Source organism: Salmo trutta, unplaced genomic scaffold (genome assembly GCF_901001165.1).
Source record: "Salmo trutta unplaced genomic scaffold, fSalTru1.1, whole genome shotgun sequence".
NCBI lineage: Eukaryota > Metazoa > Chordata > Actinopteri > Salmoniformes > Salmonidae > Salmo > Salmo trutta.
The window spans coordinates 3,155,301-3,180,705 of NW_021823043.1; the positions used below are offsets into that span (position 1 = coordinate 3,155,301).

A 25,405-nucleotide genomic window follows, 5' to 3' on the forward strand; every position below is an offset into this window, starting at 1 on the left:
TTCAGGAGGGAGAAGCAGCTCTTTATAGGATTGCTGCTCTGCCTAGCAGGAAGAGCTTCAGGAGGGAGAAGCAGCTCTTTATAGGATTGCTGCTCTGCCTAGCAGAAAGAGCTTCAGGAGGGAGAAGCAGCTCTCTATAGGATTGCTGCTCTGCTTAGCAGGAAGAGCTTCAGGAGGGAGAAGCAGCTCTTTATAGGATTGCTGCTCTGTCTAGCAGGAAGAGCTTCAGGAGGGAGAAGCAGCTCTTTATAGGATTGCTGCTCTGCCTAGCAGGAAGAGCTTCAGGAGGGAGAAGCAGCTCTCTATAGGATTGCTGCTCTGCCTAGCAGGAAGAGCTTCAGGAGGGAGAAGCAGCTCTTTATAGGATTGCTGCTCTGCCTACAGGAAGAGCTTCAGGAGGGAGAAGCAGCTCTTTATGGGATTGACATGTAATGAGGAAGGGAGAGACATATTTACTGGCTTTAACGTTATTTGGGAGAGATTTTCTTACTCGCCCCCCAGACTTGTATCGAAATGTTTTATAAGATAGCAATACAGTTTGTACTCGCAGTGTGGGTGGGTGCGCATGTGTGCGAACGTGTGTGTGTGTGTGTGTGTATGTGAACGTACATGTTCACAGAGGGTGTGTTGCAGGGCTCGAGGGAGCATCCTGGGGGTTCCTCTCCCCAGAGCCTCTCTCTTTCTCTGGACACTGAACATGTGGAGCTCCCTCTTTTCCTCCTCACTGAGAGAGTGGCAATACCGCACCTGGCAGGGGGAGGGAGGGAGAGAGAGAGAGAGAGAACACACCAACTCAGTTTTTACCCAACAGATAAAACCTTCACATTGAAAACCCTCACTGCTTCCACCACAGATGTATTTTATGGTTATGTTATGGAAGAACACATGTTGTTCCCCTCGAGGCCCACCCCAAGGATGGCATGAATGTAAACACATCAAGCCTGATGTTTAGAGCAGACAATTACCACACAGATAAATAAAACGAGCGGAAGACTAACAACCAACAATGGGCCTTGTGGTTCCCTAACAACAGCAAACAACGCTGGTACACAACGAGATCCCTCGGAGCGTCGCTCTCTAAACGTTCTCCGGTGTGTGTGTGTGTGTGTGTGTGTGTGTGTGTGTGTGTGTGTGTGTGTGTGTGTGTGTGTGTGTGTGTGTGTGTGTGTGTGTGCTCCCGCGTCCGTGTGACTGCGTGTGTGCCCTACTTTAAGGAGGCCTTGTAAACCACAGCTATGCCTGGAATCTCCCCTTCTCCCCTGCTGCAGTATGCCGCTCTGCTCTGAGCCTGGCAGCAAACATCATAAAGTCACTCAGTCAGACGCTTTATTGTTCCATGGAACAAACGCCTGCCCACCTACAGGACTGGAGCAGAGCCCTCTGTGATAGCCCCACATAGCCCCTGGGCAGATCTCCCAGTGTAAACTGAGCTGACTAAAGGGGTGGATTACAATGTGGTCCAAGGAGTGCTGGTTTACAATCTAGAAAGACAGAACAAGGATCCGGTTGTGTTTAAATGCAGTAATGCACCATATGTTACTATGGCGATTGTAGTAGGCAATGTGAGTGGTTTGTCTTTACTAGAATACCTCCACTGTGACGAGGTGATATTCTTTAGTTAGCATTAACCTTTGCTGATCCCAGATCTGTGTGGTTAAAGCCATCTCCGCTGACTATCACTGTCTGGGTGAAGCACATTCAGATCTGGGACCAGGGCCTGTATTCACAAAGAGTGTCTAGGATCGGGTTTGTGAATACTAATCTCTCATGGACAGATGTATGTAAATTGAAGTGGTACCGTAGCATCTGTGGGAATTGGAATGTGATCTGTGGGATAACCAACAGCAGTAGGTGTTTCGCAGGTGATTCACACAAATCACCATTTTCCAGGTGTTAGCATCTTTCGAATTTGGAAGGGGAGGGGACATTCAGCCCATAACTTGCACAGAAAGAGGGTCAAGCTCCTCGTTCCAGTTCCGTTCCTCGTTCTAGCATCTCTTAATTCCTTCTCTTAACACGTATGGACCCAGAACCTAATCGAGCAGCTGACACATTACCTGAGACTTTAGTTCTGGGTTAACCATGACTATGTGAATACAGACCCAGTAGATTAACTCTCTGTCCTGGGTTCAGTTCTTACCTCATTGTCATGAGGCGGCAGCCGGTAGAGCAGACCCAGTAGATTAACTCTCTGTCCTGGGTTCAGTTCTTACCTCATTGTCATGAGGGGGCAGCTGGTAGAGCAGACCCAGTAGATTAACTCTCTGTCCTGGGTTCAGTTCTTACCTCATTGTCATGAGGGGGCAGCTGGTAGAGCAGACCCAGTAGATTAACTCTCTGTCCTGGGTTCAGTTCTTACCTCATTGTCATGAGGGGACAGCTGGTAGAGCAGACCCAGTAGATTAACTCTCTGTCCTGGGTTCAGTTCTTACCTCATTGTCATGAGGGGACAGCTGGTAGAGCAGACCCAGTAGATTAACTCTCTGTCCTGGGTTCAGTTCTTACCTCATTGTCATGAGGGGACAGCTGGTAGAGCAGACCCAGTAGATTAACTCTCTGTCCTGGGTTCAGTTCTTACCTCATTGTCATGAGGGGGCAGCTGGTAGAGCAGACCCAGTAGATTAACTCTCTGTCCTGGGTTCAGTTCTTACCTCATTGTCATGAGGCGGCAGCTGGTAGAGCAGCTGTCTGATCCTGTGTTTCTCTCCAGGACTGTTGACGTAGGGGACCTTGTCCTCTGGAAGACAGGAGAAATACTGCTGTACCTGGGACGGAGGGACAGAGGGATGGGAGGAATGGTTAAAACAGTCTTAGTTCTGTCATTCTGCAAATCCACCTTCAATCACACAGGTTCCTGGTTGGTCTTAATGGTTTAGTAGTTCAGTTGGAGGGTGATGCTCACCCTAAAAAGACCAGGCATACCTCCAGGATCTGTACTGCCCTGCATCATAAATACCCCACTGGGCTCCATGACAAGAGCACAATCCCAGCTGCTTAAAGAGCTTTGTTCGGGACAGATCCACCATGATATGCCAACAATGGCCAGGGTCAGACAGTCAGTCACAGTCAGTCAGTGGAAAATCACTCAGGTCACAGTTCATACAAGACTGGTGCCTCTGTTGACTGATTGACCATTTTTACAATAGTTATCCCACCAACCAACTACATGTTCTTGATTAATGTTTCCATCTCTCCACCATGAGTTCATGACTATCTATGAGGCCTCCACACATTCTAGAGGTGTAGAGAGTGAAGGGCTGGGAAACAAGGGGGACTGGGTGGGGGGGAGTAAGGTTACAAAAACAAGGTATTTGGCTTGGGAGGCCTCCTGTTGATTTCAGACCTTCATTACTTCCATGTGTGCTCATGGTTAATGAGAGGGTGGGGGAGAGATAGAAGAGAGAGAGAGAGAGAAGAGCTTTTGGGAAAGAGAGAGAGAGCTTTGGGAAAGTGCCACATAGCCTGGAGTCAGAGGCCAGACCTGTTTGCAGTCAGAGCTGAACTGTAAAGAAAGCAGCCAGTCTTAATGATGCTACGGCCACACAGTCAGTATCACTAGGAAGGAGGCATAAAACACTCTCAACCACTCCAGCCCCACAGGCTAACAGGCCACAGTAACGATCTGCTGAGTTCGCATGTTAGTGCACTAACTGAAACAGGATGTGAACATATATTTATAATAGCTTGTACACTCTTAGAACCCTTTCAGGTTCTAGACAGCACCTTGGTTTCTTCGGCTGTCCCCGTAGGATGATCCTTTGAAGAACTCTTTTTGGTTCCAGGTAGAACCCTTTTGAGTTCCATGTAGAACCCTCTTCTACATGGAACTCAAAAAGGTTCTACCGGGAACTGAAAAAGGTTCTCTAAACCATGGGATGTACAGAACTCTAAACCATGGGATGTATAACCTAGCCCTAGACTGACTCACTCTGAAACAGAACTCTAAACCATGGGATGTATAGCCTAGCCCTAGACTGACTCACTCTGAAACAGAACTGTAAACCATGGGATGTATAGCCTAGCCCTAGACTGACTCACTCTGAAACAGAACTCTAAACCATGGGATGTATAACCTAGCCCTAGACTGACTCACTCTGAAACAGAACTCTAAACCATGGGATGTATAGCCTAGCCCTAGACTGACTCACTCTGAAACAGAACTCTAAACCATGGGATGTATAGCCTAGCCCTAGACTGACTCACTCTGAAACAGAACTGTAAACCATGGGATGTATAGCCTAGCCCTAGACTGACTCACTCTGAAACAGAACTCTAAACCATGGGATGTATAGCCTAGCCCTAGACTGACTCACTCTGAAACAGAACTCTAAACCATGGGATGTATAGCCTAGCCCTAGACTGACTCACTCTGAAACAGAACTGTAAACCATGGGATGTATAGCCTAGCCCTAGACTGACTCACTCTGAAACAGAACTCTAAACCATGGGATGTATAGCCTAGCCCTAGACTGACTCACTCTGAAACAGAACTGTAAACCATGGGATGTATAACCTAGCCCTAGACTGACTCACTCTGAAACAGAACTGTAAACCATGGGATGTATAGCCTAGCCCTAGACTGACTCACTCTGAAACAGAACTGTAAACCATGGGATGTATAGCCTAGCCCTAGACTGACTCACTCTGAAACAGAACTCTAAACCATGGGATGTATAGCCTAGCCCTAGACTGACTCACTCTGAAACAGAACTCTAAACCATGGGATGTATAGCCTAGCCCTAGACTGACTCACTCTGAAACAGAACTCTAAACCATGGGATGTATAGCCTAGCCCTAGACTGACTCACTCTGAAACAGAACTCTAAACCATGGGATGTATAGCCTAGCCCTAGACTGACTCACTCTGAAACAGAACTGTCATTTTTGGAAAACACTGAAAAACATTGACATGATGACCTGTATTACCATGATTATTATTTGTCTTAATTCATATAGATCAGTGTTGACTCTATCCTACTTTCTCCCGACTCCTCCAGACGGACATTTCCATGAGATCACAGGCACTCTGCAGGAGGGGCGAATGGCATGTCAGTACGTCTGTATTTATAGACTCCAGACATTAAACATTAAAGCCTGAAGTCTGGCTGCAGCTTGTTTGAGGATTTGTCTCGGATGGCTTCACTTCTGTGTTCAGTCTGATCTCAGTGGAAGGCAGTGTGTGCGTGTTGAGGGGGGTTCTGTGTGTGTGTGTGTGTGTGTGTGTGTGGGTGGGGGGGGTCTGTGTGTGTGTCACAGGAATTCTATGCCTGTGAGGGGTTGTTAGAATATCGGAGGCAGAGAGAGATATAAAATCTGTCAGGAGACTCAGTAGGTTTGGAGAAAAGTCCTATTGCTGCTATTCTCTGTGTGCTGTAACGTCCACAGTTTGTGACACTGACAAATCATGTGACTCTACATCTCACCACCAAGGGATTTACAAATCAAATCAAATAATGTGACTCTACATCTCACCACCAAGGGGATTTACAAATCAAATCAAATAATGTGACTCTACATCTCACCACCAAGGGGATTTACAAATCAAATCAAATAATGTGACTCTACATCTCACCACCAAGGGATTTACAAATCAAATCAAATAATGTGACTCTACATCTCACCACCAAGGGATTTACAAATCAAATCAAATAATGTGACTCTACATCTCACCACCAAGGGATTTACAAATCAAATCAAATGATGTGACTCTACATCTCACCACCAAGGGATTTACAAATCAAATCAAATAATGTGACTCTACATCTCACCACCAAGGGATTTACAAATCAAATCAAATCATGTGACTCTACATCTCACCACCAAGGGATTTACAAATCAAATCAAATAATGTGACTCTACATCTCACCACCAAGGGATTTACAAATCAAATCAAATAATGTGACTCTACATCTCACCACCAAGGGATTTACAAATCAAATCAAATAATGTGACTCTACATCTCACCACCAAGGGATTTACAAATCAAATCAAATAATGTGACTCTACATCTCACCACCAAGGGGATTTACAAATCAAATCAAATGGATTTATAAAGCCCTTTTATGTCAGCATTCCTCCTGATCTGCAACAGTTAACATTAGGAGTGGGTTGATTCCTCCTGATCTGCAACAGTTAACATTAGGAGTGGGTTGATTCCTCCTGATCTGCAACAGTTAACATTAGGAGTGGATTGATTCCTCCTGATCTGCAACAGTTAACATTAGGAGTGGGTTGATTCCTCCTGATCTGCAACAGTTAACATTAGGAGTGGGTTGATTCCTCCTGATCTGCAACAGTTAACATTAGGAGTGGGTTGATTCCTCCTGATCTGCAACAGTTAACATTAGGAGTGGGTTGATTCCTCCTGATCTGCAACAGTTAACATTAGGAGTGGGTTGATTCCTCCTGATCTGCAACAGTTAACATTAGGAGTGGATTGATTCCTCCTGCAGGTCGGGGTCTACTATTAGCCTATCTATGTGGATGGACATTCAGTTTGCCTGCTGTGTTTTGTGACATTCAGATATGGGTTACAACCAATGGTCACTGTGATGTGATCAGTCACGAACAGCTCCCCGCTACCTCTCCCCAGGAGGAGAGTCATGAACTGTTCCAGGTCCAGAGGTTTGGTGAACTGGCCCCTTGTGTTCTACACTCAACGCTGCATCTCAGCCTCACCTCAGTGTGTGTGTGTGTGTGTGTGTGTGTGTGTGTGTGTGTGTGTGTGTGTGTGTGTGTGTGTGTGTGTGTGTGTGTGTGTGTGTGTGTGTGTGTGTGTGTGTGTGTGTGTGTGTGTGTGTGTGTGATGCCTATCCCAGTGTCACACCAGCCCTACCAGATGTTCTGTTTCCACCTCGAGCCAAAACTCTGGACCCATCCAACTCAACCCAATGGATGACAATACAGTATTGTCTATTGTCCATCATGTTATAGTTAGGGTTATGTATCTCCATCATGTTATATTTACAGTCATGTATCTCCATCATGTTATAGTTACAGTCATGTATCTCCATCATGTTATATTTACAGTCATGTATCTCCATCATGTTATAGTTACAGTCATGTATCTCCATCATGTTACATTTACAGTCATGTATCTCCATCATGTTATATTTACAGTCATGTATCTCCATCATGTTATAGTTACAGTCATGTATCTCCATCATGTTATAGTTACAGTCATGTATCTCTATCATGTTATATTTACAGTCATGTATCTCCATCATGTTATATTTACAGTCATGTATCTCCATCATGTTATATTTACAGTCATGTATCTCCATCATGTATCTCCATCATGTTATATTTACAGTCATGTATCTCCATCATGTTATAGTTACAGTCATGTATCTCCATCATGTTATAGTTACAGTCATGTATCTCCATCATGTTATATTTACAGTCATGTATCTCCATCATGTTATATTTACAGTCATGTATCTCCATCATGTTATATTTACAGTCATGTATCTCCATCATGTATCTCCATCATGTTATATTTACAGTCATGTATCTCCATCATGTTATATTTACAGTCATGTATCTCCATCATGTTATATTTACAGTCATGTATCTCCATCTAATTTGACTGAAGGTGATGATGCTGTTGACTGTCATCTTGATTTAGCAGGCACCAAACACATATACACATGCATTCATTTACTGATTTTATGTGATGCCATTGAGGTGGTCATTGTTAGTGACCGTAGTTACTGGAGAAAGCTTGTGGTTGACTATTCAACAGACAAATGAGGATATGATGATGATGAAGATGATGCCGTGCTGCTCACCTGTTCAGGTCTGAGTCCAGGCGGTACCCAGGCGTATTCCTCCAGGGCACAACCTGAGTCATCGTCTGACGTAGAGCTCCTCTGGAAGCCCAGGGTCAGTTTCCCCAGCTTCCCCCCCGTCCGCTGCTCCATATCCAGGCCCCGGACACCCACACCCACCGGCCGCTCCAGGTTCATCACACGCGGGCGCTGCCCGAGGGAGACACAAAAGGAAAGAAAGTGTTATCAAATGTCCCCAAATTCAATGTTTAGAATAATTCCTCATTCAGTCGTTGTTGTCTGTTTCTGCTTTCCTGAAAACACTTTGTAAACACTGGTCTGCTCTCGTATAGAAACAGAACGGCAGGTAGCCTAGATCCTAGTGGTTAGAGCATTGGGCCAGTAACTGAAAGGTTGCTGGATCGAATCCCCGAGCTGACAGAGTAAAAATCTGTTGTTCTACCTCTGAACAAGGAAGTTAACCCACTGTTCCCCGGTAGGCTGTCATTGTAAATAAGAATTTGTTCTTAACTGAGTTGCCTAGTTAAATAAAGGTTAAATAAATAAAAAAGAAACATCAGTATCTGAATGGCAGATTGTAGTTACAGTAGATGACAGGTTGTAGTGTGCCTATATCATGTACAGTGTGCCAATATAATCCTAGAGTTGAATCCCTACATGAAGTACCACTGTACCAGATCATATACCTCCAACTCAGTATCACTGCTGGACGGCCTGAATTTAGGGTCAGTAGGGTTTAACAGTGAGCTGGATGGATGCTCACAGCCCTTACTGTAGAGTTAAGCCTGTGCAGTATATTAGATAGGTTAGTGGAGTACAGCCTGACTGTTAAATGGATCTGCTTTTATAATCCTGATTAAATCCCCTAACATCACATGACACTGAACTGTACATCAGAGACCTTTTGTACCGGGCACATCCAAAGCTGTACGTGTGTAAAAAATGCTGAGTATTTAATACCTATACTAGGTCTGTGGTTTACAGGTTGTTCAAGGACAGGAGGCTTGTGGGACTGACACAGAGCGGTACATTCAGAGACCTGTTGTACTGGTCACAATCACAGTGAAACACTGCTGGTTCATAGGTTGAGGTTGTACTGGGGACAGGGGGCTTGTGTCCATGACGACACCACAGTACACGTGTACGAGGACATGATATCTCCTTATATAACACGGCTTTTTGTCTGTCATTGTCTAAGGCACACACATCACTCTTTCACAAAATCTCAGCCATTTTAGGTACCTTTCAAAGCAGGCATTTTAAAGGACCTGATAAGAAGGAGGTGGCGGTTTACAGCAAGAGATGTTTATCACTTCAGTCTCTCTTCTCTCTTATCTCTGTGTTCACCTACTTCAGAGCCCTCTCTCCACCTGCATCGCAAATGCCACCCTATTCCCTATATAGTGCACTACTTTTGACCAGAGCTCTAAGGGAGCTCTATGTGCCCTGGTCAAAAGTAGTGCACTAAATAGGCAATAGGGTGCCATTTGGGATGTACACTATGTCGCTGTCAGATAACGTGGTTTAAGCCTTAGAGGTGTTAAAAACCCCACTTCTGTTTTGTTTGAGCTCCTTTGACGTGCAAATGAAGACCAGAATAGCCTGAGAAGAGCACCCTTGTTTGGGGCGAAAGTTTGAATTTCACAGACGCCCTCTAAACTTAATGGAAGTTCACTCTTGAGTCACAAGGAGGGACCTTCTTCTAAAAGATTAGGTACTTCACAAGGACTGTCACAAGAGAGACCAAATGTCCCGAGATTCTGAGTATGTAGGCCAAATACCTTTCTGTCTCATTTCTTTTATTCTGAAGTTAAACAAAAACATGTCAATAACCTGCTAGTTGTGGAAAGTATTTACACAAAATCAAATCCTCTAAACTAATGTCAACTAATGTATTCTGAGATGTAATTTAAATGTATTCACATGAGTTAATCCCAGTCTAAAGCCCATTGAAACAGAGATGCTCATTCTGACTCAGCCAGTCAACATCACTGTGGAGAAATGAATGGGGAAAGTTTGGATGAATTTGAATACAGTTACAACAAGCCCTGCAGCTTCTAACCAACAAATGCAAAAAGGGTTCTAAAAGCTCAAGCTGTAAAACTGGAACTGTGCTCATTTCACACACAGAACACAACCTAGTGGCTATGCCAGCGTTTTACCAAGTAGGACCAGATAAAGACATCCCTCATTAGTTCTTCTAATCTAACACGACCTGAGGTCTCTGTGGTATTATTAGTACTCAGTGTTGACAGCACAGATATATATATATATTTAATTAGGCCAGTCAGTTAAGAACACATTCTTATTTATAATGACAGCCTCCCGGGGAACAGTGGGTTAACTGCCTTGTTCAGGGGAACAGTGGGTTAACTGCCTTGTTCAGGGGAACACTGGGTTAACTGCCTTGTTCAGGGGAACAGTGGGTTAACTGCCTTGTTCAGGGAACAGTGGGTTAACTGCCTTGTTCAGGGGAACAGTGGGTTAACTGCCTTGTTCAGGGAACAGTGGGTTAACTGCCTTGTTCAGGGGAACACTGGGTTAACTGCCTTGTTCAGGGGAACAGTGGGTTCCTCAGGGATTCAATCCAGCAACTTTTTGGTTACTGGTCCAATGCTCTAACCACTAGGCAACCTGCCACCCCAATATATTCTATAATTTAATAACTGTATGTTTTATTAGGATTTCTATGGTTGCCAGATTCTATTGACTCTTTCCCGCACAATCAGATCCAATATCCTGCCCAATCCACTAAAAAGTAGCCCAATTTTAGATGCCCTTTCTTGCTACAGTAGGTGCTCAATGCCTTTCCTTGCGTGAGGTAAAACACTTTCCCTAAGTACCCTTGAGACATTATCCAACGGCCAAGCAACCGAGTCACGAGATGGACGGAGAGATAGAGAGCCATTTGCTAAAGGCATGTCATTACAATAATTGTCTAGGTCATGTCCTCAAGAGAAAACTGTGATGGATTTCTGGGAATAGCCTGCTAGCACAGCGTCTAGACGTGAAATATGTTGTCCTCCAAACATTTAATTACAAGGGATAAAAATAACACATTTTGTGTAGCCCAGTTCTGACCACACCAAGAGAAGATTTCCCTGTGAAAGAATCTAAGAAATTCTCCTGTGAATTTATTCCTAACCCCACCATCCCCCATCCTCTTTACCCCAACCTCTGCTTTTAGAAAGTCAAGTAAGGAAAGTCAGGCAAAAGCCCCAGCAGATTCCTGAGCCAACATACACAGGTACTCCCATTACACCTTGTCACCCGTTGGCAATAACACAATGTGTCTTTATCAAAAACAAAAACAAAACGTCTAACTTACTACCCTGCTCTGCTCCTTTAAACCCAAGCCAAAGAGAGACGACCGGATTTTGAAAAAGGTATTTAAAAAGTCCCAACATCGACACTATGTAAACACACTCCAGGTGGAGGGTATGGCCCTGTTGTTCCTATACTGACACATACTAAAGGCCTCTGAGTGGCGCAGTGGTCTGAGGCACTGCATCTCAGTGCTAGAGGGGTCACTACAGACCCTGGTTTGATTCCAGGCTGTATCACAACTGGCAGTGATTGGGAGTCCCATAGGGCAGTGCACAATTTGGCCCAGCATTGGTAGGCTGTAAATAATAATTTGTTCTTAACTGACTTGCCTAGTTAAATAAAGTTTCAATAAAATAAACATATGAAGGGTAGCATCTCAAATGGCACCCTATATAGTGCACTACTTTTGACCAGAGCCCTATGGGAATAGGGTGCCATTTGGGAAACATTGTAGGAAAAGAATGACCTGATCAAATACAAGGCAGTTTAAATGTATACAGTCTCTGGGTTAAGATGACCTCCACGCAGAAATACTTGGTGGTAAAAAAAAGTGACCGAAAACGTAAGAGGGGAAAAACATCTAGAACACAAACTAGCAGGACACTGACACCGTCTGAATCCTTGAACACCCGGTCAGAAGACGGACGACACCAGTCAAACAGCTGCTTACTTGCATTGGTTGCACAAGTAACCTAAGCAATAGATGGCAGGAGGTACAAGGACTATGAAATTGTTCTCCAAATATAAAGTATTGGTACTTACGAGAACAGAAAATATGAGTGTGAGATTCATTACACAGTCATCTCCATTTTAAGTTTATTGTGAATGCTGAAATGTTTTGCTTATTCTTTGGTGTTTTGAGTTCAATATTATGTTACGTAATGACTGCAAATAATATTTTATTTATCTAATGCAAATTATTACATTAGTTTAAAAATGAATGCCTATAACAGATTTCATATGGCAATTTCCTGGCATATCAAATACAGTGTACAGAGATGTTTTTGTTATTACTACCAGATAGCATTTACAGCTGTAGTGATTTACACTGAAGAATATGATGAATCCCTGCATATAGGCAGAACACAATAGAAACACAATCAGAGCAAATAGTGAAAGCAGACAAAAATCACTGACTCCTACAGATGTAGGATCTTAATATAATCACACATATGTAGGAGTTTCTCTAACCATAACCCTATAGATAGGAGTATATCTAACCCTAACCCTATGTAGTATGTAGCTAGATCATTAGGGTTGGAGAGGGGACTCTAAAGGCAGAGGTCGTCCCTCACAACCTGTCCTGATGTAGAGTGTTATTCCAGGGCCAAATAGGTGTCAGGGCCAGGGATAGGGGGGCACAGGGGACTAACACGGTTTGAGTGAGACCACCTGCACATACACATCCTGCCTCGCTGTTGATACATATACTGGCAGCTGACAACACTGACAGTGGGAGCGGGCAGGGAGGAGAGAGAGAGACACAGCGATATAGAGCCTCATCTGTCTCACCTCCCCTCCGTTGACGTCAAACAACCACTCACACGCATCCCGTTCCACATACTTCTGAACGAAGCCTAACCATTCTGACTCTGTCAACACATCGTTCATCCGTTCACAGCAGTTAGCTCTACCCATAACAAATCTCAATCTACCCAGTAACTAGAACTCTACATTCACAGAGCTTCCACTCCCTCTACATTGTAATGGTTTTAAATCACTTTCTCTCTCTGTTGCATCTGAAGGAGCCCGAGGCACAACTCTTACCTCTATGAAAAGCATTGGTCCTCTCCTCTCTTCCCAAACCCCTCAGTCACAAGATGACTCTCCCAGCCTCTGCCACAGCGCTAGAGGTCCGGCTGCATGCCCACAACACTACTCCCACAGAGTCTAATCTATCCACAGGGTCCTCCAATTTCCTCCAACGTTGGTCTATCCAAGCTGTCTCAGTGTTAGACCAAGGAAAATCAATTGGTCTAGTTCCAAAATGCAAAGGTTTGAATCACAAAGCACATATACACATGGAGGTGATGTCTCTGTCTCCAGTGTCTGAGTGAGTGTGTGTGTGAGTTGTACTCACCCTGCTCTGGCACTCAGGCCAGCCCCTCCCCCTCCCCCCCTCCTCCCTCCCCCTCCTCCCTCCCCCTCCCTCCCTCCCCCTCCCTCCTCCCTCCCCCTCCCCCTCCTCCTCATCTCCCTCCTCCTCATCCCCTCCTTCCTCCCCCTCCCTCATCCTCCTCCTCCCCCTCCTCCTTCTCCCTCTCTCCAGCCCTCCCAGTGCACTTTAAATACACTTCAAGAATCAACAGCCACAGCCAAGCTCCCCACCGTTCCCCTCACCCCTCTCCCCTGACCTTTCCCCTCACCCCCTCTCCCCTCACCCCTCTTCCCTCCCATCCCCTCACCTTCCTTCTCTCTAACATCCCTCTGACCAGATGACTGTCCACAACATTTCCACACATTGACCAGCGTCCCAATCGCTGCACAGCCGTACACGTTCTCATTCTCAAGTGGTCAACAACTTACAGACACAAACGCTCTGCTCCTCTCTAACTCTCTCTCTCTCTCCTTTTCTCCCTTTCCCTCTCTCTACCTCTCCATTCTATTCAATAGGCTTTATTGGCATGGGAAATATGTTTACATTGCTAAAGCAAGTGGAATAGATGATAAACTATTTTCTCTCTCTCTCTCTCTCTCTCTCTCTCTCTCTCTCTCTCTCTCTCTCTCTCTCTCTCTCTCTCTCTCCAAACCTCTGCTATCATCAAGTGGTTTCTCCTCACCAGAGAACAGATCCAGGGTTATGTCAGAGGCTCTCTGTTGAGAAAACATCTGTGGTTCAATCGGTTGCACCATTTGTTGAAGTCTGATGTCCTGGTGTTCCAGCTTTAAACCTCAAGTACACAGAACACTAACCATTCTGTGAAATAATGGAAGAGCTATTTATCAAATATTGTTTCATTATTGCTTCCAGCTAAATAAATAGATGACCTCAGAATTATTGCAGGAAGCAAGCTGAGTGTTTTGGAAGTGTCTTTTGGAAGTGTCTTCAAATCAAATCAGATTTTATTGGTCACATACACATGGTTAGCAGATGTTAATGCGAGTGTAGCGAAATGCTTGTGCTTCTGGTTCCGACCATACAGTAATATCTAACAAGTAATCTATATTGTAAACATTATATAAAGTGGCATTGTTTAAAGTGACTAGTGATACATTTTTTACATCCAATTTTAATTATTAATGTGGCTAGTGACACGTAAACAGTGATACAAACTGTAGCCATCTCCTATCTACGTCATATCTTTGTATATTTTACCTTTATCTATCTTTGAACTTCTATCTTTTATCAGCATATGAAATATTCCCATGACTTATTCTGCAGAGGCTGAGATGGTGAGAGTCCTCATCTATTCCTATGGATGTCACCACAGACAACCCCAAACTGAAGAGGGATGTCCTCATCTATTCCTATGGATGTCACCACAGACAACCCCAAACTGAAGAGGGATGTCCTCATCTATTCCTATGGATGTCACCACAGACAACCCCAAACTGAAGAGGGATGTCCTCATCTATTCCTATGGATGTCACCACATACAACCCCAAACTGAGCTCCCCTACTCCCAGCCTGAATCAGTGTCACTGAGGAGTCACCTCTCATCTCAATTGATCCCAGAACACTTCACATCAGCAGTGAACTCCCACCAGGCAGCCTAGTGGTTAAGCACATTGGGCCAGTTACCGAAAGGTCGCTGGTTTGAATCCCCAATCAACTAGGAGACAAATCAGTTGACGTGCGCTTGAGCAATTCCCTTATCCCCAGTTGCTCTGGAAATGAGCATCTGCTAAATGATACAAATGTATGTGTTCCAGAACCTCAACGCAATTCCATATAGGACAGAACGTTGTTTACTGGTCGGAGATAAACATTTTGACCGTCCATAAACAAGCGAGAGACGTTTCCTTGCTTTATTTGCACCAGTTCTACACCATTGCTCATCATGAGCGGTTGATGGCTTCATTTAAGAGCTGAATGACAAATGTGTTTCCATCTTTGTGCCTGGGACAAAGGACCCTCCCCCAGGACGCCCTGCCACAGTCTATGGAGAATGGAGCAAAACAGTTTGTCACATGCCAAATTACCAGGTACACATGAGGAATAACTATGATTTAGGATTTGTGAGGGAGGGAGGGAGGAAAAGAGAGAAAATGAGAGAGATACAGAGACAGTGAGAGAGAGAGCAAAGAGCAATTCTGGCAGACCTTTCAGAGAGAGGCGAAAAGACTCTCCAGGTTTGCAGGGTCTTGGCACAGCAAACTAAAAGCCACTTTAACTTAGCTCAGAGAATACCATGCTTTGAGTGGAAGATATTTATCTGGATCAACATGTAAAACTCCTGGTGGAAACGTTAAAGTAAGGTAGGTAAGAAAACAAATCCTAGCTTGACCAACATGTCAAAATGGCCGAACCAAAGAGTCACTTTTCGGACCAAGACACCAACAAAAAAGCCCCAAAGCCACTTTTCCTCTCACAATATAGACAATGACAGGGTCACAAAATGCCTGAAGATTAAAAAAAATACTCCCAGGAATAGAGGCTCTTTCTTTCAGACAATAAAGGAGATATTATCCATTCAGATGTAGGCTGGGCTTGTGGCCAGAAGCCACCGTGGGGTTGTTCAGAGAAAGCCCTTCAGAAACAGAAGAGGCAGTTGACCTTGTCGTCTGCTCTGCCTCCTGGGACAGGGTGTGTGTGTATGTCCCACCATCCCAGCCTTTCCTGCTTCCTCCAGTCCAGAATAGCAGAACCGTCTGTCCCAATCCACACTGTGAAACAGTGAAGAACCAAACATACCTCAGTGCTTTCTCAGTCAAGAGGAGGAAGTAATGTAGCAAAACACCAAGGGTGTATTTCCTGCCAGTTTCCTTCCTTGTGGGGATAATGGAGATATTTCAGCGCCGTGCCAGGCCATCGGACATGCTCTGAGTGAATGATGCCTTGGCTGGTATTCAGATGTCCGCAGCCTTTCCAGTCAATGTAACTAATGAAGGGTTTATGCAGTAACCTTTGGCACTGTCACACATACCACTGTCACACACAAACACACACTCACGCTGTCATCCAATCCAGCCATCTCCCTATTGCCTCTCTCCATTCACAACCCAGTCTAACTTCTAACCTGTCAGGGCTATGGTCAGTAAACCTGAGACCCAGTCAGATACCAAACTAATATACCTACAGACCCAAAAAGAAAGCTGTGTCTCTCGACCCCTAGACAAAACAGAAAGCTGTGTCCCTCGACTCCCCTAGACAAAACAGAAAGCTGTGTCCCTTAACTCCCCTAGACAAAACAGAAAGCTGTGTCCCTTAACTCCCCTAGACAAAACAGAAAGCAGTGTCCCTCGACTCCCCTAGACAAAACAGAAAGCAGTGTCCCTCGACTCCCCTAGACAAAACAGAAAGCAGTGTCCCTCGACTCCCCTAGACAAAACAGAAAGCAGTGTCCCTCGACTCCCCTAGACAAAACAGAAAGCAGTGTCCCTCGACTCCCCTAGACAAAACAGAAAGCAGTGTCCCTCGACTCCCCTAGACAAAACAGAAAGCAGTGTCCCTCTACTCCCCTAGACAAAACAGAAAGCAGTGTCCCTCGACTCCCCTAGACAAAACAGAAAGCAGTGTCCCTCGACTCCCCTAGACAAAACAGAAAGCAGTGTCCCTCGACTCCTCTAGACAAAACAGAAAGCAGTGTCCCTCGACTCCCCTAGACAAAACAGAAAGCAGTGTCCCTCGACTCCCCTAGACAAAACAGAAAGCAGTGTCCCTCGACTCCTCTAGACAAAACAGAAAGCAGTGTCCCTCGACTCCCCTAGACAAAACAGAAAGAAGTGTCCCTCGACTCCCCTAGACAAAACAGAAAGCAGTGTCCCTCGACTCCCCTAGACAAAACAGAAAGCTGTGTCCCTCGACTCCCCTAGACAAAACAGAAAGCAGTGTCCCTCGACTCCCCTAGACAAAACAGAAAGCAGTGTCCCTCGACTCCTCTAGACAAAACAGAAAGCAGTGTCCCTCGACTCCCCTAGACAAAACAGAAAGCAGTGTCCCTCGACTCCCCTAGACAAAACAGAAAGCAGTGTCCCTCGACTCCCCTAGACAAAACAGAAAGCAGTGTCCCTCGACTCCCCTAGACAAAACAGAAAGCAGTGTCCCTCGACTCCCCTAGACAAAACAGAAAGCAGTGTCCCTCGACTCCTCTAGACAAAACAGAAAGCAGTGTCCCTCGACTCCTCTAGACAAAACAGAAAGCAGTGTCCCTCGACTCCTCTAGACAAAACAGGTTTACAAGTCAAAGAGGTGTTATCCCAGACGTGTATTTTCCTGTATTCAAAGAGGTGTCTATTTTCCTGTGCCGGATAACATCATTCACATACTGTTGGTGTCTATCAGAGCTGTGTATTAGAGGAGGGATGATGTGTTAATGTGGTCATTGATGTGCTCAGATGGACGACCATGTTGTTAAGTGTTTGAATTAGCACAGTAGAGATAGCCGGAGTTAGCTCCTAATGAGACGTTTAGCTACCAGTGTTCTGCACATCACACAGGTCAGATCACTACTAAGGATAGATAGGGGATAAAGTCCCATGGCTCATCAGTCAGGACACTGGCCGTGACCCTGCTCTCAGAGGGTGTCTCAGGGGGACTTGGGATAAAACACATCTCTAATTAACACGTTTTAATACACACTGGTACATGTGTAAAACAGGACAAATCAAATCACATTTTATTGGTCACATACACATATTTAGCAGATGTTATTGCAGGTGTAGTGAAATGCTTCTGTTCCTAGCTCCAACAGTACAGTAATATCTAACAATTCACAACAATACACACACATCTAAAGTAAAAGAATGGAATTAAGAAATATATAAATATTTGGATGAGCAATGTCGGAGTGGCATAGACTAAAATACAGTAGAATGGAATACAGTATATACATATGAAATGAGTAAATCAGCATGTAAACATTATTAAAGTGACTAGTGATTCCACATCCAATCACCAACCTAATGATTATTTTATCAGGGTGTATAACTATATCAGAAGCCATTTCCTCATCTGATGTCTTAAGAGATAACATCATCCTATTAATACAAGAACCTTTGCACTGAAAATATAGATTATTATGTTCTGTAGTTCAGTTTGGTGAGATAAAATATAGATGATTATGTTCTGTAGTTCAGTTTGGTGAGATAAAATATAGATGATTATGTTCTGTAGTTCAGTTTGATGAGATAAAATATAGATTATTATGTTCTGTAGTTCAGTTTGGTGAGATAAAATATAGATTATTATGTTCTGTAGTTCAGTTTGGTGAGATAAAATATAGATTATTATGTTCTGTAGTTCAGTTTGATGAGATAAAATATAGATTATTATGTTCTGTAGTTCAGTTTGGTGAGATAAAATATAGATTATTATGTTCTGTAGTTCAGTTTGGTGAGATAAAATATAGATTATTATGTTCTGTAGTTCAGTTTGGTGAGATAAAATATAGATTATTATGTTCTGTAGTTCAGTTTGGTGAGATAAAATATAGATTATTATGTTCTGTAGTTCAGTTTGATGAGATAAAATATAGATGATTATGTTCTGTAGTTCAGTTTGGTGAGATAAAATATAGATGATTATGTTCTGTAGTTCAGTTTGGTGAGATAAAATATAGATTATTATGTTCTGTAGTTCAGTTTGATGAGATAAAATGGACAATAGAACTATCAAACAAAAATTTGAACTACAATCCTCCTCTATACAATCAACATGTCCTAGCATACCCCCTCTAGATTTCACCCCTCTAGATTTCATCTGGACTTTGTCACATCTGGAATGACCCAAAAGTCACTTCTAGTTATTCTAGAACCCACAGAACCACTGCACAACTAAAGTCATCATGAACCCACAGAACCACTGCACAACTAAACCACTGCTCAACATCCCCAGACAAACACACTAAGAACCAAGAGCTCCCTAACCTAACCTGTCCCCTGTCTGACTGTAACCATAACAGCCTCCTCAGCCCCCTAACCTAACCTGTCCCCTGTCTGACTGTAACCATAACAGCCTCCTCAGCCCCCTAACCTAACCTGTCCCCTGTCTGACTGTAACCATAACAGCCTCCTCAGCCTCCTAACCTAACCTGTCCCCTGTCTGACTGTAACCATAACAGCCTCCTCAGCCTCCTAACCTAACCTGTCCCCTGTCTGACTGTAACCATAACAGCCTCCTCAGCCTCCTAACCTAACCTGTCCCCTGTAACCATAACAGCCTCCTCAGCCCCCTAACCTAACCTGTCCCCTGTCTGACTGTAACCATAACAGCCTCCTCAGCCCCCTAACCTAACCTGTCCCCTGTCTGACTGTAACCATAACAGCCTCCTCAGCCCCCTAACCTAACCTGTCCCCTGTCTGACTGTAACCATAACAGCCTCCTCAGCCTCCTAACCTAACCTGTCCCCTGTCTGACTGTAACCATAACAGCCTCCTCAGCCTCCTAACCTAACCTGTCCCCTGTCCCCTGTCTGACTGTAACCATAACAGCCTCCTCAGCCCCCTAACCTAACCTGTCCCCTGTCTGACTGTAACCATAACAGCCTCCTCAGCCTCCTAACCTAACCTGTCCCCTGTCTGACTGTAACCATAACAGCCTCCTCAGCCCCCTAACCTAACCTGTCCCCTGTCTGACTGTAACCATAACAGCCTCCTCAGCCCCCTAACCTAACCTGTCCCCTGTCTGACTGTAACCATAACAGCCTCCTCAGCCCCCTAACTAAACCTGTCCCCTGTCTGACTGTAACCATAACAGCCTCCTCAGCCTCCTAACCTAACCTGTCCCCTGTCTAACTGTAACCATAACAGCCTCCTCAGCCTCCTAACCTAACCTGTCCCCTGTCTGACTGTAACCATAACAGCCTCCTCAGCCCCCTAACCTAACCTGTCCCCTGTCTGACTGTAACCATAACAGCCTCCTCAGCCTCCTAACCTAACCTGTCCCCTGTCTGACTGTAACCATAACAGCCTCCTCAGCCTCCTAACCTAACCTGTCCCCTGTCTGACTGTAACCATAACAGCCTCCTCAGCCTCCTAACCTAACCTGTCCCCTGTCTGACTGTAACCATAACAGCCTCCTCAGCCCCCTAACCTAACCTGTCCCCTGTCTGACTGTAACCATAACAGCCTCCTCAGCCTCCTAACCTAACCTGTCCCCTGTCTGACTGTAACCATAACAGCCTCCTCAGCCCCCTAACCTAACCTGTCCCCTGTCTGACTGTAACCATAACAGCCTCCTCAGCCCCCTAACCTAACCTGTCCCCTGTCTGACTGTAACCATAACAGCCTCCTCAGCCCCCTAACTAAACGTGTCCCCTGTCTGACTGTAACCATAACAGCCTCCTCAGCCTCCTAACCTAACCTGTCCCCTGTCTAACTGTAACCATAACAGCCTCCTCAGCCTCCTAACCTAACCTGTCCCCTGTCTGACTGTAACCATAACAGCCTCCTCAGCCCCCTAACCTAACCTGTCCCCTGTCTGACTGTAACCATAACAGCCTCCTCAGCCTCCTAACCTAACCTGTTCCCTGTCTGACTGTAACCATAACAGCCTCCTCAGCCCCTTAACCTAACCTGTCCCCTGTCTGACTGTAACCATAACAGCCTCCTCAGCCTCCTAACCTAACCTGTCCCCTGTCTGACTGTAACCATAACAGCCTCCTCAGCCTCCTAACCTAACCTGTCCCTTGTCTAACTGTAACCATAACAGCCTCCTCAGCCCCCTAACCTAACCTGTCCCCTGTCTGACTGTAACCATAACAGCCTCCTCAGCCTCCTAACCTAACCTGTCCCCTGTCTGACTGTAACCATAACAGCCTCCTAACCTAACCTGTCCCCTGACTAGTGATCCTACTATTTACCCCTGTCTGGGTCTTCCTCCTCCATTGTGGCGCTATGTTTCCCTGCGTCATATCCCTGGATATGTTCGAGAATTATGCTGTGGTTAAGTGGTTTTTCTATAAATCCCTTGACTGCTTATGACTGGATTACATTATATTGAGGAATTATCCCACTTTAGAGTTTAAAGGTTCAACCAAATAGCCCAGCGGGTTACTGCAGCTTTCCCATTCACTCACAGCGGAGACGGGAGTCCCCAAACAACCTAGGCTGACATCCATGTAATGGAATATGAATGAGATGAATCAAGAATGAAAATACATTATAGACCGAACTGAGTCTCCAATGAAAGAAAGTCATCCTGGGTTACTCTGTCTTCAACATCCATAAACGAGGTGAATCAAGTATGAAAATACATTATAGACCACGCTGAGTTTATACGTGTGTCTTTTTCCCAATAAAAGGAAGACAAACTCAATGAAAAAAGGACTTGCAAATGATATTTTCTATCCAATGCCACTCTAAGATTTGCTGTCCCTGCAGGCTATAGTGCAGTACACGAAGAAACATTGATTTCACCCTCTAGTTAGTCGTTAAGGGTCCTGGGCAGAGTTGAGAAACAAGTGTCTAAGTGGAGCTTACAGAGAAAGTTATTTTATACAGGGCCATTACTTTGTTCCTCCTAAAGAGTGTGACGATCTCCTCTATAGCTGCTGAGAATTAGAACCTTCACACACTGTTACTACTTCACTAAGGAACTAATGAGGATCTGTTCTCCTGTTGAGGAATTCACCTTCACAGAGCTCTAATGACTGCATTAGTGGATGGAGGGAGCTTCCCATCATAAAGTTTAGGAAATGGACACACACATCTTGGAAATAGATCAATTCAATGCTCTTGTGCCATTGACCAACCTGTTGGTTTGACTAATCAACCAGTCTTAACTTGTTTTGAGAGGGTGGTGCTAGAAATCCCATCTCTGTTTAGGGAAGGTGGGGACACATTGTGGACCATAAGAAGACAGGTCTATAGAGGACAGGTCTGTGTGGGACAGCTTATAGCTGTCCCACACGGAAGCTGTCCCACACAGACCTGTCCTCATCCTGACAGTAACCCTGTCCTCTAAAGCTGTCCCACACAGACCTGTCCTCTAAAGCTGTCCCACACAGACCTGTCCTCTATAGACCTGTCTTCTTATGGTCCACAATGACAGGTCTGTGTGGGACAGCTTTAGAGGACAGGGTTACTGTCAGGATGAGGACAGGTCTGTGTGGGACAGCTATAGAGGACAGGTCTGTGTGGGACAGCTTTAGAGGACAGGGTTACTGTCAGGATGAGGACAGGTCTGTGTGGGACAGCTATAGAGGACAGGGTTACTGTCAGGATGAGGACAGGTCTGTGTAGGACAGCTGGAGAGACCATGACTTTGGGTTCACTCATACTGAGAGAGAAGGGGGTTTCAAGTCAGCTGCACAGAGAGGGAGATCACCTTTTCAGCAGCAGAGAGGGAGATCACCTTTTCAGCAGCAGAGAGGGAGATCACCTTTTCAGCAGCAGAGAGGGAGATCACCTTTTCAGCAGCAGAGAGGGAGATCACCTTTTCAGCAGCAGAGAGGGAGATCACCTTTTCAACAGCAGAGAGGGAGATGACCTTTTCATCAGCAGAGAGGGAGATCACCTTTTCAGCAGCAGAGAGAGATCACTTTTCAACAGCAGAGACAAAGGTCAGAGTGACTTCTAGACTCGTTAAGTGGAATGTGTCAGTTAACAATATTAAATTAGACTGACTGAGAGACAGAGGACAGGGAGTTGGCACAGGGCTACTACACAGCTAATAAAAACCTGGATAGGCCTTTATGAGAGAGAGAGAAAGAGAGAGAGAAAGAGAGAGAGAAACAGAGACAGAGAGAGAGAGAAAGAGAGCGAGCGAGCGAGCGAGAGAGAAAGAAAGAAAGAAAGAAAGAAAGAAAGAAAGAAAGAAAGAAAGAAAGAAAGAAAGAAAAAGAGAGAGGGGACGTCACCTCCTCGTCCTCAGCCCTGAGATGACAAGCTAGAGGCTTTATTAAGGACCAAGACCCCCTCAGTGTTTTAGACATCTCAAAACTCATTTTAGAGAGAAATAATCCCATTGAAAAGTTTATTTCTGTAGAGTGAAATCTGTAGTGACATTTCTGTAGAGTGGGACACCAGTTAAACATGTAACTCATGTATCGTCAAGCAGGCTTACTCACAATCCAATGAGTTAGCTATTAGCAAGGAGGAAATGGAAATGCCCCCCCACCCTGCATCCTGTTAAGCATTATTTCAGACATTCATTCAAGAGGAGCTTTGTTCATATGGAGTTCACAGCAGACCACCCGGCTATGCACGACCCAACCCAGAGTTTAGTAGAGTACAGTGAACCTCCATAGGGAATACCCGGCCAAACAGGATCTAACCCAGAGTTTAGTAGAGTACAGTGAACCTCCATAGGGAATACCCGGCCAAACAGGATCTAACCCAGAGTTTAGTAGAGTACAGTGAACCTCCATAGGGAACACCCAGCCAAACAGGATCTAACCCAGAGTTTAGTAGAGTACAGTGAACCTCCATAGGGAATACCCGGACAAACAGGATCTAACCCAGAGTTTAGTAGAGTACAGTGAACCTCCATAGGGAACACCTGGCCAAACAGGATCTGACCCAGAGTTTAGTAGAGTACAGTGAACTTCCATAGGGAACACCTGGCCAAACAGGATCTAACCCAGAGTTTAGTAGAGTACAGTAAACCTCCATAGGGAACACCCGGCCAAACAGGATCTGACCCAGAGTTTAGTAGAGTACAGTGAAGCTCCATAGGGAACACCCAGTCAAACAGGATCTAACCCAGAGTTTAGTAGAGTACAGTAAACCTCCATAGGGAACACCTGGCCAAACAGGATCTGACCCAGAGTTTAGTAGAGTACAGTGAAGCTCCATAGGGAACACCCAGTCAAACAGGATCTGACCCAGAGTTTAGTAGAGTACAGTAAACCTCCATAGGGAACACCTGGCCAAACAGGATCTGACCCAGAGTTTAGTAGAGTACAGTAAACCTCCATAGGGAACAATACTCAGAGGAGGAAAGGAACCATGCTTCAACATCTCCCTAATTATAATCATTTAACTCTCCTTCCAAATGAGCAACAAAACATCTGCTTCTCATAATAAGGTGACTGGGATTAGTAGGGACATATATACACAAGCACGTACACATGCACGGACACGAACACGCACATGCAAGGATGCACACAAGCACACAGGCACGCACACACACCCCTGCACAGTCAGCTTCAAGAGAGAGGAAGAAAGGCCGACAAGAATAACAGATAAGAACTGAATTCAGGTCTGTTTTCATAATGGAGAAAATATGGTGTGGCATTTGGGATGCTATGTGATTATAACAGATAAGAACTGAACTCAGGTCTGTTTTCATAATGGAGAAAATATGGTGTGGCGTTTGGGATGCTATTTGATTATAACAGATAAGAACTGAACTCAGGTCTGTTTTCATAATGGAGAAAATATGGTGTGGCGTTTGGGATGCTATGTGATTATTGTTATTTCTGGCTCCAGACTTTATTAATAAATGAACTGAGACAGATGTTCAACACTTGTCATTCTGTTGTTGTGGTCCATGTGTCTCTCTTCCTGTTAAGAAGTGATTTCCTTCTCCTATTTCAGCTGAGAAAACAGAAACGGAACGGCACGTTAAAATAACACATCATTCACAGTTCATTTAGAAAACAAATGAAAACTGGAATACGTGGGAACCACTCTACAAGACAAAACATCTCATGGCATATCATGCTCAGATTGGTGTGTGTGTGTGTGTGTGTGTGTGTGTGCCTGCATGCATGCTTGTGTGTGTGGTTGTGTGAGTGTGGGTATGTGTGTCTGCCTGTGTACTGTATGTGTGTGTGTGTGTGTGTGTGTGTGCCTGCATGCATGCATGCTTGTGTGTGTGGTTGTGTGAGTGTGGGTATGTGTGTCTGCCTGTGTACTGTATGTGTGTGTGTGTGTGTGTGTGTGTGTGTGTGTGTGTGTGTGTGTGTGTGTGTGTGTGCGTGCCTGCATGCATGCATGCTTGTGTGTGTGGTTGTGTGAGTGTGGGTATGTGTGTCTGCCTGTGTACTGTATGTGTGTGTGTGTGTGTGTGTGTGTGTATGTACATTCATGCCTGTGTGTGTGTTGCATCACCCTAATTCTACTCCATAATGACTCCCTCCATAGCTGGCTCTCCTGTACCCTGCTAGAATGTAGGCCAGGCCAGGGACCAGGCTCTGTGTATACAGAGTCATAATGATATGCCTCCAGGGAGGAGAGAGCAG

The 25,405-nt window shown here is 44.9% G+C and overlaps 1 protein-coding gene across 6 annotated transcripts in view; it reads right to left on the minus strand.

Annotated features, from left to right (window-relative positions):
- The window catches only part of LOC115188431 (prickle-like protein 1), a 45,169-nt gene that overhangs the window by 6,608 nt on the left and 13,156 nt on the right, over positions 1-25,405 (minus strand). For 2 of the 6 annotated variants that reach the window (XM_029747281.1, XM_029747282.1), the window contains exons 2-4: positions 7,791-7,979; positions 2,652-2,765; positions 610-747 (exon numbers count right to left, since the gene is read on the minus strand). In XM_029747281.1, the coding sequence (XP_029603141.1) occupies positions 610-747; positions 2,652-2,765; positions 7,791-7,967 (429 nt within the window). In that variant the 5' untranslated portion in view covers positions 7,968-7,979. Of the gene's footprint in view, positions 1-609; positions 748-2,140; positions 2,364-2,651; positions 2,766-7,790; positions 7,980-12,884; positions 13,198-15,834; positions 15,982-25,405 lie in introns of those variants that run through there. The other 4 variants (XM_029747278.1, XM_029747283.1, XM_029747280.1 and 1 more) reach the window with 4 other exon arrangements.